General features: G+C 36.4%; 2 protein-coding genes across 10 annotated transcripts in view; one reads left to right on the top strand and one right to left on the bottom strand.

Moving 5' to 3' along the window:
• Positions 1-1,045: 1,045 nt before the first annotated feature.
• On the top strand, positions 1,046-8,329 carry tomm40 (translocase of outer mitochondrial membrane 40 homolog (yeast)). Of its 2 annotated transcripts, XR_013196788.1 has the most exons (11): positions 1,046-1,174; positions 1,711-1,934; positions 2,018-2,085; positions 2,947-3,039; positions 3,200-3,301; positions 3,557-3,662; positions 4,555-4,677; positions 4,782-4,858; positions 5,761-5,863; positions 6,851-7,601; positions 7,898-8,329. XR_013196788.1 is itself a non-coding variant. In XM_077212710.1 (10 exons), the coding sequence occupies exons 2-10, from the start codon at positions 1,712-1,714 to the stop codon at positions 6,988-6,990; spliced, it is 1,035 nt and encodes a 344-aa protein (XP_077068825.1). In that variant the 5' UTR covers positions 1,046-1,174; position 1,711; the 3' UTR covers positions 6,991-8,329. The 2 variants fall into 2 exon arrangements, 1 of the variants encoding a protein (XP_077068825.1); XM_077212710.1 differs by having other exon boundaries at positions 6,851-8,329.
• The window catches only part of nsmce2 (NSE2 SUMO ligase component of SMC5/6 complex), a 4,352-nt gene continuing 1,336 nt past the window's right edge, over positions 8,330-11,345 (bottom strand). For 3 of the 8 annotated variants that reach the window (XM_077212758.1, XM_077212794.1, XM_077212776.1), the window contains exons 2-7: positions 10,810-10,941; positions 10,029-10,141; positions 9,793-9,946; positions 9,604-9,698; positions 9,354-9,460; positions 8,452-8,764 (exon numbers count right to left, since the gene is read on the bottom strand). In XM_077212758.1, coding sequence (XP_077068873.1) covers positions 8,653-8,764; positions 9,354-9,460; positions 9,604-9,698; positions 9,793-9,946; positions 10,029-10,141; positions 10,810-10,941 — 713 coding nt within the window. In that variant the 3' untranslated portion in view covers positions 8,452-8,652. Of the gene's footprint in view, positions 8,765-9,353; positions 9,461-9,603; positions 9,699-9,792; positions 9,947-10,028; positions 10,142-10,809; positions 10,945-11,013; positions 11,045-11,345 lie in introns of those variants that run through there. The other 5 variants (XM_077212749.1, XM_077212766.1, XM_077212741.1 and 2 more) reach the window with 4 other exon arrangements.

Here is an 11,345-nt window from a genome sequence, read left to right as displayed (position 1 = left end):
GTGAAGCCTGAGATTAGCGTTATAAAACGTTTAGAACCACTATGAACAGAATGGAAAAAGCCACATGTCTCAGCCCACACAACAACAAACTGAACAACCAAACAAGGCAAGTTTTAGAAAAGTTAACAAGTTGCCAATTGCAACACAAACAGCACTGTGGGGCTCTTTGGATGAAATGGAAGAAACTCAGACATCAATCTCTTAAGCACTTCAGCCTCTTTGGGAGGCTAAAGAAAAGCCACTTCTGTGAAAGATCAATATTAGCCCCTGCCTGAGGCCATGTAAGTTATAATCTCCCAAAAACTAATTGGAAAACTAATTTTGTGCCGTGATGGGGGAAAAAAGTAAGAACAATAGTTAGAGCTCGAAATCTTGTTGATGTCAAAAGCAATATTTTTGTGCAGGATTTAATAGTCTTTCATTGTACAGAAATTAACTTTCATGATTAAAATATTTTAATGTAAATATGTTAAATGTATTTGAATTAATGAAGGAGGAACATTCTCGATGTTTAAAATCAAAGTGAGTGTATCAATTCAGTATCACTAGAACACTTTTGAGGATAAAACATAAAAATACAATTTAATTCATGATGAATACATAATTGTAATATAACATATTTTCTCACAATTCTTATGATTTGTCCAGGTGGAAACTTAAATCAGGGGTATCTAAAAAACATATAAACAACATTTTCCTTACTTTATATAAAATAAACATTCATTGGAATAAAATAATAATAATAATATATTAAAAACTGTATTTATTTGTAATGTAAACTGTTTAAAATCTGACTGGCAGTTATTAAAGATAATAAAGAGAATCACGACACCACTCATACACTTGCTTTATGGTAAGTAATATCCTGTCGTCTATTTTTAATGTCAAAGTTTACAACAAAAAACGTGGATGAATAAAATGCAAATGTACAGCCCCTCATACCCTTGAAGTGTAACTTTAGAGGAGTGTAGAATACACGCCACGAACCGTCGTATTTCCTTCCCCAATTACCTCACAAGGACGCCATATTCAGTAACCAATCATCAGACAGTTGTGGTGTCTTTTATCCAATGATCTATCAATATAGCCGGAATGGGCGGGCCAAGACGTCGGTTACGTAGTCTGTCATCCTACCGGTGCCTCTCAGCCGTATAACTGGACTGCATTGCTAAACGTAAGTATAGCACGAGGCCTGCAAATAGTTACATAAATTATAGTCAAACACTTGCTATAATTAGTCGGTCATGTGTTGATAGAAACGACTGTCCAGCTAGCATATAATACAGCTTCTTTCGCGCGTCTAATTTAGAAATGGGCCAGTCTTTCTTTTTTTTCACACGTTAGCTAGTTAGCTAGCATTAACCTTAGCGTACTTGCTATTTAGCCAATGAGGCGTGAATGAAGCTCCACATGCTAGTGCACTACTTTTCTCTAGTGAACCAGATTCTAGTCGTTGCTGTGGACACAGAATTGGTGTTCATATTTAGCGAGTCGCAGCTGACCAACGTTACTCACTGGTTGTCTAAACCTGGAGAGATCAAGGTTTTCAGTTGGCAGTTGTTAGAAGCAGAACTATGTTGTTTATTGACCGTATTGTTTCGATTGTAGAAACGTGACCTTTTGCCCTGTGATTGTTGTCAGTGGAAGTAGATCATCCTGAAGTTAATGAAAGTGCTATAACATTTATGTTACTGTTGACTTGTCCTTCAGCATGGGCAGTGTGTTGGCTGCCAGCTCCCCAAACCCTCCTCCGGCCTCAGGGGGTGGCAGTGCCCCAGGGAGTGCAGGTATAGTGACGGTACCACCAGGTTTCACTATGCCCCCAGTGTCTACAGTCCCACCCTCCTCAGGCACACTAGGGCAGCCCGGGACAGATGCAGAGGCCTCTCGCCCAAACCCCGGCACATTTGAAGAATGTCATCGCAAATGCAAAGGTTTGTCTAAGGCTCATTTGCTTGCATTGCTCCTGTGGTCCCACAATCTATGTTCTGACTTAGTCTTTTTGTCTGCTTCTCAGAGGTCTTCCCTGTGCAGATGGAGGGGGTACGCCTGGTGGTCAACAAGGGCTTGAGTAATCACTTCCAGGTCAGTCACCACAGTGTGAATGGGATTTGCAAGCTCTTGAGTAATTTATTTGTTCTTCTTAGAATTGAAAGATCAAAGGACAACAACATATATACATAGCCAAAAGTTTGGAATAATTAAGAATTGTTAAAGTTTTTGAAAGAAGTCTCTTATGCTCACCAAGGCTGTATTAATTTGATCAAAAATACAATGAGAACAGTAATGTTTTGAAACATTCAAACAATTTAAATGAACTGTTTTCTATACTATATATATACTTTTTTTAAATGATGCAAAGCTGAATTTTCACAAGCCATTTCTACAGTCTTCAGTGTCATGATCCTTTTTGCTTAATATTTTTGAGGAAATCCTGATACAATACCATTCAAAAGTGTGGGGTAAGATCGATGGAAACAAAGAGAATACTTTTAATCGGCAAAGATAAATTAAATTGATCAAAGTGAAAAGACATTTAGAATGCTTCAGAATATTTCTATTTTAAATAAATGCTGTTCATTAAACTCTCTATTCATCAAAGAATGCTGATAAAAATTATCATTGTTTCCACAAAAACATTTTTTTTTTCAACATTGATAAGTAATAATAATAAGATCCATTAATAATAAATGAGCACCAATTTCTAAAGGATTGTGTGACACTGAAGACTGGAGTAATGATGCTGAATATTCAGTTTGGCCATCACAGGAATAAATTATGTTTTAAAATATATAAAAATAGAAAACTATTCTTTTAAATTTTAATATTCCATAATATTACTGTTTTTACTGTATTTTTGATCAAATAAATGCAGCCTTTGAGAGCATAAGAGATCAATCCATACTTTTGACTGGTAGTGTATAACATCTTAATTTGCTTCCTCAGGTTAGTCACACAATTACTCTAAGCACTTTGGGGGACTCGGGTTACAGATTCGGAGCCACATATGTGGGCAGCAAACAAACAGGACCTGCAGAGGTGAGCGCCTTAGTTGTATTTGAACTAAAGGGCTGACAGAAATTAGATTTTCGATTTTCTGTCAACTTGCTACACCATTATTGTTTCAGAATGAAAAGATTAGTAGGATGTGATGTTCACAACTCACCTTTTTTTTTTTTTGTCTGCCCCCCCTCCTCAGTCTTTTCCAGTTATGGTAGGTGACATGGACAACACAGGCAGTCTAAACGCACAGATCATCCATCAGCTGACCAATAATGTTCGCTCTAAATTGGCCATTCAGGTATGTACAGCTTTGCAGTCATGTTCGCTGGTTGCAGTCAGAATTTTAAGGAAATAGAACAAATTATGGTCCAGTAGATCTTACATATGTAATGTGGTGTGAAGAATTGTATTCTTTCTTGGGCTTTAAGTAGTTTAGATGGCTTTATGAATCTTAAATTGAAGCGTTTTTTTATATATATTTTTTAACTTGTTCAGAAAAGCAGTGCTGCATAGTGTATTGTTATTAATTGCCTGACTAAATGATGGGTTACAGACACAGCAACACAAGTTTGTAAACTGGCAATGTGATGCAGAATACCGTGGCGATGACTTCACAGCTGCTGTTACCCTTGGCAACCCAGATGTTCTCGTTGGATCTGGTAACAAACTTGCATTTGCTATTGACCATGACTGTCAAGCTCCAAAAATGACTATATAAAAATATTTTTGTTTTTTTATGCTATAATCCAATTTTGGGTCTGAAAAATAAAAAAAAATGTTTTTAAAAGAAGTCTCTTATGCTCACTGACACTGCATTTATTTGATCAAAAATATAGTAAAAACTGTAATATTGTTAAATTATTATTTCTTTTATTATTATTACAATTATAACGTTTAAATAAAAAAAAAACTTAATTTATTAATCTAATGTAAAAATAAGATATTGCATAATCTTCACTGTATGAATTAAATATAAATGTATTCTTATTAAAGCTAAAAACAAAACTATTCAGTCAACAGTAAGTTATTTTCTCTTTTGTTTGCTTCACATTAAAGGGATAGTTCACCCAAAAATGAAAATTGTCATCACTTACTCACCCTCATGTTGTTCCAGACCTGTATGAGTTTCTTTCTTCTGTTGAACACAAAAGACAATATTTTAAAGAATGTTGGGAACCAAACAGTTGATGGTAGCCATTGATTTCCATAGTAGGAAAAAAATACAATGGAAGTCAATGGCTTGTGTCAACTGTCAGGTTCCCAACACTTTTGCGCTTAACACTTTTTAAAATCAAGCATGTCCCAAATTTGCCATCGCCCGCTGAGAGGGGAGCTTTTTGTGCACGCACTTGTGCAGTGTGGGTCCCGTTCTTTATATTCTGTTTCATCACTCTAAAGTGTTGATAGTGCTATATATTTACATACTGCAATATGCACAACATAGCAAAATCTTTAAGGATAGACTTTTTATACTGTGGTAACGATATATATATTGTCATAACGCCCAGCCGTAGTCGGAGCTCACATTCACGTTCATGTTTCGTCTGATAGGTATCATCGTTGCGCACTACCTCCAGTCCTTGTCTCCTGCTTTGGTATTGGGGGGCGAGCTGGTCTATCACAAGAGACCAGGAGAGGAGGGCACTGTCACATCATTAGTGGGCAGGTACACAGGTAATCATTTTCAGATCATTCTTTATCACATTTTATTCAAGGTCTGGCAAAAATCACAATTTGATTAAATGTACTAATTGGATCTGCTACCTTTTCATCCTCAGGTAGTAACTATGTCGCCACATTGACTGTTGGAGGAGCTGGTGCACATGCGTCATACTACCACAAAGCCAATGACCAGGTACTTAAAGGGATAGTTGACCCAAAAATGAAAATTCTGTCAGTAATTACTCACCCTCATGATGTTCCAACGCCGTAAGACCTTCGTTCATCTTCGGAACACGAGTTAAGATATTTTTGATGAAATCTGAGAGCTGGATCACTCCTCCATACTAGTCCATAGGCTTCTCCAGGGATTGAATCTTGCCAGCCCCGAAAAGTCATTAAAGACATCGTTAAAATAGTCCAAGTGACTACAGTGGCTCAATCTTAAGTTTATCAAGTGACGAGAATACTTTTTGTGCGCAAAAACAAACAAAAATAACGACTTTATTTCCACTATACATTTCCTTCTCTGTTGGCCTCTAGTCAGTTAACGTAGTGTGATTGCGTAGAGCTACGTTACACGTAGGCTCACTATTGGCCGACGCTGGTCATGTGTGTGATGCGTGTGACGTACAACAACAGAAGCTTACGCTATTACACTAGTGAACTGACTCGAGGCCCACAGAGAAGGAAATTAATAGTTGAAATAAAGTCGTTATGTTTGTTTTTGCGCACAAAAAGTATTCTCGTCGCTTGATAAACTTAAGATTGAGCCACTGTAGTCACTTGGACTATTTTAACAATGTCTTTAATGACTTTTCGGGGCTGGCAAGTGTCAATCCCTTAGTAGCCTATGGAGGAGTATGATTTGAGTGATCCAGCTCTCAGATTTCATCAAAAATATCCTAATTCGTGTTCCGAAGATGAACGAAGGTCTTACGGGGTTGGAACAACATGAGGGTGAGTAATTACTGACAGAATTTTCATTTTTGGGTGAACTAACCCTTTAATATATAGATGAATTAAATGACAGATCTGTTACTCAAGATAAGACCCGTTATCTAAACTCACTCCTTTGAATCTGAAAACCTCCCACAGCTCCAGGTTGGGGTGGAATTTGAGGCTAGCACACGGATGCAGGACACAAGCATGTCGTTTGCTTATCAGTTGGATGTACCCAAAGCAAATCTGCTGTTTAAAGGTATTGAAAGGCTTTTCTTGAACTGTTTCAAAAGTTGAGTTCTGGTTCTCGAATCTGATTGGCTGAGAGCCTTTTCCGGCCATGCAGTATTTTATCAGTATCACCATGGAAACTCTTTCACCATTTGTATCACTCCGCTTGCACCATTTCTCACAGCGAGTGTCATGCCGGATGAGTAAACCATCATAATTTTACAAATCCTACTATTTTTGTGTGATGGAAGGTAGTTTTAAGAGTTTTTACTGATTTTGTGTGCCATTAGATCGCAGCAAAGACCGTCTTTATGAGTGAGTCAGTAGCAACGACTTTTGTATTGAAAGGGACTGAAAAAGGTTGTAAACAAGGACGTTGTTTTTACTTTAAACAACACCTTATAAGACTTACAAATGCATTGCCTAGTGCTGTCATGGGAAATTCCTTTAACTGTTCAAAGGACAAAGACAAAGATATTGCTTTCCCTCATGCTTTCTGCAGACATTCAAAGTGATTTTGTGACTATGAATAAAAGATTGACGAAGAATATCAGTTAGATGCAGGTAAAGTAAAGTAGTAAAAACTCACATACAAGTAAAGTACTCACAGTAAAGGTCTCTCATAATACTCTACTATACAAAATACAATAAGCTTCAATAAAGCAACTCTGTGTTGCTTAATTTCCAGTTTTAAAGTTTTAGAATTGGTAACAGAGGCTTGGGCTCAGCTGTTAAACTGTCAGCATGGCAGTGATTGCCTATGTATAGAGTGATATTGCTTGTGTGTGAGTGTATGTGTGTGTGTGTATATATATGGAAACAGTGCTGTACTTAACTCTGAAGCACACAGCACATTTATTTAGCTAAATTGCAATCTTTGTGATACGAAAATCTCACTAAGCTATATCACGATTTTGGTTTTATTTCACCGAATCGTGCAGCCCCTATATTCCATGAATATTTCAGTTTTGTTCTACTGTTAAGCTTACCTATCCTCTTCAACCTTGTTCTTCAGGTTCTTTAGATAGCAATTGGGTGGTGGGAGCGACGCTTGAAAAGAAGCTGCTTCCCCTTCCTCTATCATTAGCTCTAGGCGCCTTCCTTAACCACCGCAAGAACAAGTTTCAGTGTGGCTTTGGTATCACCATCGGATAGAACCACCGTGGCGATTTCAGAATCTCAACAGATACAACCCTCCACCACGCTTGTACTGGTGCAAAGAGACATGGGGACATGGACCAACACTGAAACGGACTCAGAGATTCCCAGTATTAGTGCGTTGAACCTTCACAAGGATGGACCAGGACAAAGAGCTCGCAGGACTGTCCAACAGAGCTCTCATCAATATAAATGTTCAGTTATCTGATAAACAGACAGTCACATAAGGTTTGTTTTTAAATGCACATCATGTGGAAGAACAATGTCCGATGCATGTAACATTTAAAGGTGTTTTGGAAGAAAGTACGTATCCGTATTCAAAATATACTTCATTCAAATACTGTCAGTTAATGTTGAGATGCCTTTGCTCTTTTGTTTTGTTTTTGCCTTTGAGACAAAATTGTTCCTTTGGCTTTTACACAAGAATGTTTACTTAAGGGCAAAAGACAATTTTTTGATCTATAAACATAAACCATTTGTTTTGGTCTATATAAATGTGGTCATACGGTTTGAGTGCTCATTTTTCATGTAAGAATTAAAATGATTTAATCTTCAATAATATACTCCATGAAATGCTGTTTGTGATGTCAAAATTATGAAAATTCAATGCATGGGAAGTTCTTGGTTTAAGACTAAGTGATGGGTTAAGTCGATGCCTGTGTCCCTTTTGCCTGGTTTCACAGACAAGGTTTAAGCTAGTCCCAGACTAAAATGCATGTTTGAGCTGTTTTAACTGAAAGCAACTTGCACTGACATATCTTAAAATATGTCAGTGCCATTGTTTTGTATTAAGATGCACGTCAGTAATATTTTTTTCTAAGGCACATTTATAAAAGCTACTTAAATGTCCTAATTTAACTATGGATTACTCCTGGCTTAATCTAAATCCTGTCTGTGAAACCAGGCCTTAGTCTCATGAAATAACTAGTCACACAGAACCATCTAAGACTTTTGACCATGAGATCCTTTTCCTGTACATGTCTGTTAGGGTCTTTGGGGCAAATTCAGATGCTGGTTTCATATTGGCTGGGCGTAACAAATCAGACTGTCCTTTTTATGTCTCAATGTGTGTCTCTGAATTTTCCACATAGACGAAATTTCCAAAGTTTGTATTTTAGTTAGTTGTACACAGTTAAAGGTTTTTGGGGCAGTCAAGGAGTTGAAGATACTATAATAAACCTGTAAAATTTAAGCTGGTTTTAATGCCCGGTGGTTTTTCATGTCTCATGCTGATTTCATGGCTTTGTGACATGGAGTAATATAAAACAGGTTTTTGGCCTGATTCTAATGGATTATTTTACAGTGCAATTGTTGAATAAATATATGTGGTTGTGAATTGGCTTTTGAAAGGAAGCAGGTTTTATTTTCATTGACAGATGAAAGGAGTCCTACTCTCATTGACTAAGGATTGCAGGATAACATTTCTAGGTAATTGTGGTTTGACAGTGAGGCAATATAAGAAAGAACAAATATGTCTTGTTTATTAAAAAAGTCAGCATTGGTAAGCATAGTGCGTTTATATTTGTATTACACACATGAACTTCAAGGGTGTTGTATATTAACTATAACACAAATCATATCCAATTCTAGATTTAAATTTTCAGGCAAACCATTTTAAAGAGAACGACTTTGAACATCTGCGGGACTGATTTAGTCCGATTAAGTTTTTCCGCTCTGCCTCTTGTGGTTCTGGATCATTCTCTTCATAACCAAGTCCAACTCGAGGTCCGACTGCCGAACATCTTTGTTATCACAGCCAACCTTCGGACAGCTATGAAAAATGACGGTAACAGTGGCTGTTTTATACACTACTGATCAAAGGTTTGGGGTCAGTCAGATTTTTTAAAAAAGAAATTAAGACTTTAATTTAGCAAGGATACATTAAATTGCTCAAAAGTGTGAGTACTAAAGACTTTTACATTTTACACTTTTACAAATTTAGATATCAAAAAAATGCTTTGAATTTTCTCTTTAAAAAAATCCAAGATGTTTTTCCACAAAACTATTGAGCAGCACAACTGTTTTCAACATGTTTCTTGAGCACCAAATCACGCATATTAGAATGATTTCTGAAGAATCATGTGACACTAAAGATTAAAATAAAATCTTTTTTTTTAATTATTATATTTCAGAATATTACTGAGGTTATTTTTTTACATTTTTTTTTCCAGAAATATTCAAAAATCTTACCAACCCCAACATTTTGAATGATAGTGTCAGTGTATTAAGTGTATTTTTTTTTTTATTAAAGTTTTGACACTTTGACACATTGACACTGGCTGGTGGCAGGATATGTAAATGAATTAACTGCATACTTATTTGGGACAAGGTAAAGACAGAACTGAGTAGTGGCTACATACCGAAATGTCTTCTTATTTTTGTGCTTGACCTTAATCATTTCAAGTACAGCCTCTTGGTCATAGTAATGATTGCATATCTTGTTTTTCATTGGATTGACCATCTCAACCTATCAGAACAAGATAAGGTAAAATAACATTTCTGTAAGTTTATTATTCAAGCAATACAAATAATACACAAAAATACCACCACAAATATGAACTTTTAACTCGAGCCATTACATCTTGTGCACTTGATCAAGTGTATGTTTACCTGGGTGAGAGGGCAAATGAAGTTTGTCTGGCTCTGTGTAACAGCAATGTCCTCATCCAGGTCCTCATTTTCGTTCTCATCTGCAGTTTGACCTGCTGCATGTACATATATACAAATATACATTGAGGAATGGCATCACTTATGACACGTTTTTGTGAATCGTGTGCTGCAAGAAGTGTTGTGTCCCACCTTGAATGGCATATTTCTTGACACTGTCTTTGAAGGCAACCACCTTGCTGTGCCTTTGCAGGTCTGCGTCTGAAACTCCAGCCATTAACTCAGTGAAACGGCCCTTTACAGAGTTTCTCAGATGAACCATGGCCTCTGGAGGTTCTTGTCTGACCTGCAAAACATATGTGAGAAAGCCAGGGTGGCTCAGTGGGTGACTTGACAAAGACTTTGTGTCAATAGTCAGCAAGACAAACCTGGGCAGTCATCTCATCAACAGAGTCCACAAAACAATTGATTTCTCTGTCCAGTCTGGAACACTCCAGAATCATGTCCTCCAGTTTCTTTAGAGCTGAACTGTTATCCATACCTGAAATTCAATAAAATGGTACATTTTGAAAAGTATGTCTGATAAACAAATGATAATATTTGGGACAAAGATAAATATATGCATCATATTAAGACATATAATAGGCAAAAAAAGATTAATCAGGCTAATGCATCTTGTGGATATTATCAAAATCAGGCATTTACACTACCGTTTAACAGTTTTTTGTATCTGAAAAAAGTCTCTTATGTTTACCAAGGCTGCATTTATTTGACTAAAAACAGCAATACTGTGAAATATAAAATAATAATAATAATTCTATTTGAATATACTTTACATTTTTAATCAATTCCCGTGAAAGAAAGATTTTCAGATTTTCAGCATCATTACTCAAGTCTTCAGTGTCACATGATCTTTCAGAAATCAAGAAATATGCTGATTTGGTGCTCAAGAAACATTATCAATTTTAAAAACAGTTCTGCTGCTTAATATTTTTGTGAAAACCATGATGAAAAATAATTCAGGATTCATTGATAAATACAAAGTTCAAAAGAATAGTATCTATGCGAACATTGTAACATTATAAATGTCTTTACTGAAAATTTGATCAATGTTATGTATCCATGCTGAATAAAATTACTTTATATGGCTAGCTGTTTAGTGTTGATGTAAAAATACGGTTTAATTGCAGATACACATTGGCTGCTCACCTTGTGCTTCGACTATTCCCAGCGCAACGTCTGATATCATGTCCATACAAGCTCCAATATCTGTTTGACATGACTTCAGAGTGGATACGGTGGACTGTACTGAGCTCAGAGACATCTCTACGAGGCATGGGACTGCTGGAAAAGAAATAAACACAAATTTAACCCACAAACACACGTGAAGCTTTATCATTCACTTTCACCTACTTTGACAAAAGCGCATTGGAAGGAACATTAAAAATCGACAGTGCACCGAAAAATTTAATTTCTCCAGTTCTTTGAACCTGCATGACTTTCTTTTTTAAAAGAAACATAAAAGCGATGACGGACAGAATGACACCGTTAGTCATCACCATTCACATTTTTTACATGGAAAAATATATGTAAGTGATTGATGACTGAGGCTGGCAGTCCCAAACATTCTGTAGAACATTTTTTTGTAAAACATCAGGGGGAAAGAAAGTCATACAGGTTTAGCACAGCATGATGAGTTAAATAATGGCATTATTTTGTATTCTTTAGTCAACTCTTTAACAAAA

This window comes from Siphateles boraxobius, unplaced genomic scaffold (assembly GCF_051911475.1).
Source record: "Siphateles boraxobius isolate OS27281-9 unplaced genomic scaffold, OSU_SipBor_1 12, whole genome shotgun sequence".
NCBI classification, from domain to species: domain Eukaryota; kingdom Metazoa; phylum Chordata; class Actinopteri; order Cypriniformes; family Leuciscidae; genus Siphateles; species Siphateles boraxobius.
Note: the sequence above shows the minus strand (reverse complement) of the source record. Positions and strands in the feature narration are given on the sequence as shown.

Excerpts from the sequence above, each read along its gene's own strand:
- tomm40 (XM_077212710.1), top strand. The coding sequence starts at position 1,712 with ATGGGCAGTGTGTTGGCTGCCAGCTCCCCAAACCCTCCTCCGGCCTCA. Across the intron at positions 2,086-2,946 it reads GCTTGAGTAATCACTTCCAG|GTTAGTCACACAATTACTCT; the intron begins GTCAGTCACCAC and ends TTGCTTCCTCAG. Across the intron at positions 4,859-5,760 it reads ACCACAAAGCCAATGACCAG|CTCCAGGTTGGGGTGGAATT; the intron begins GTACTTAAAGGG and ends AACCTCCCACAG.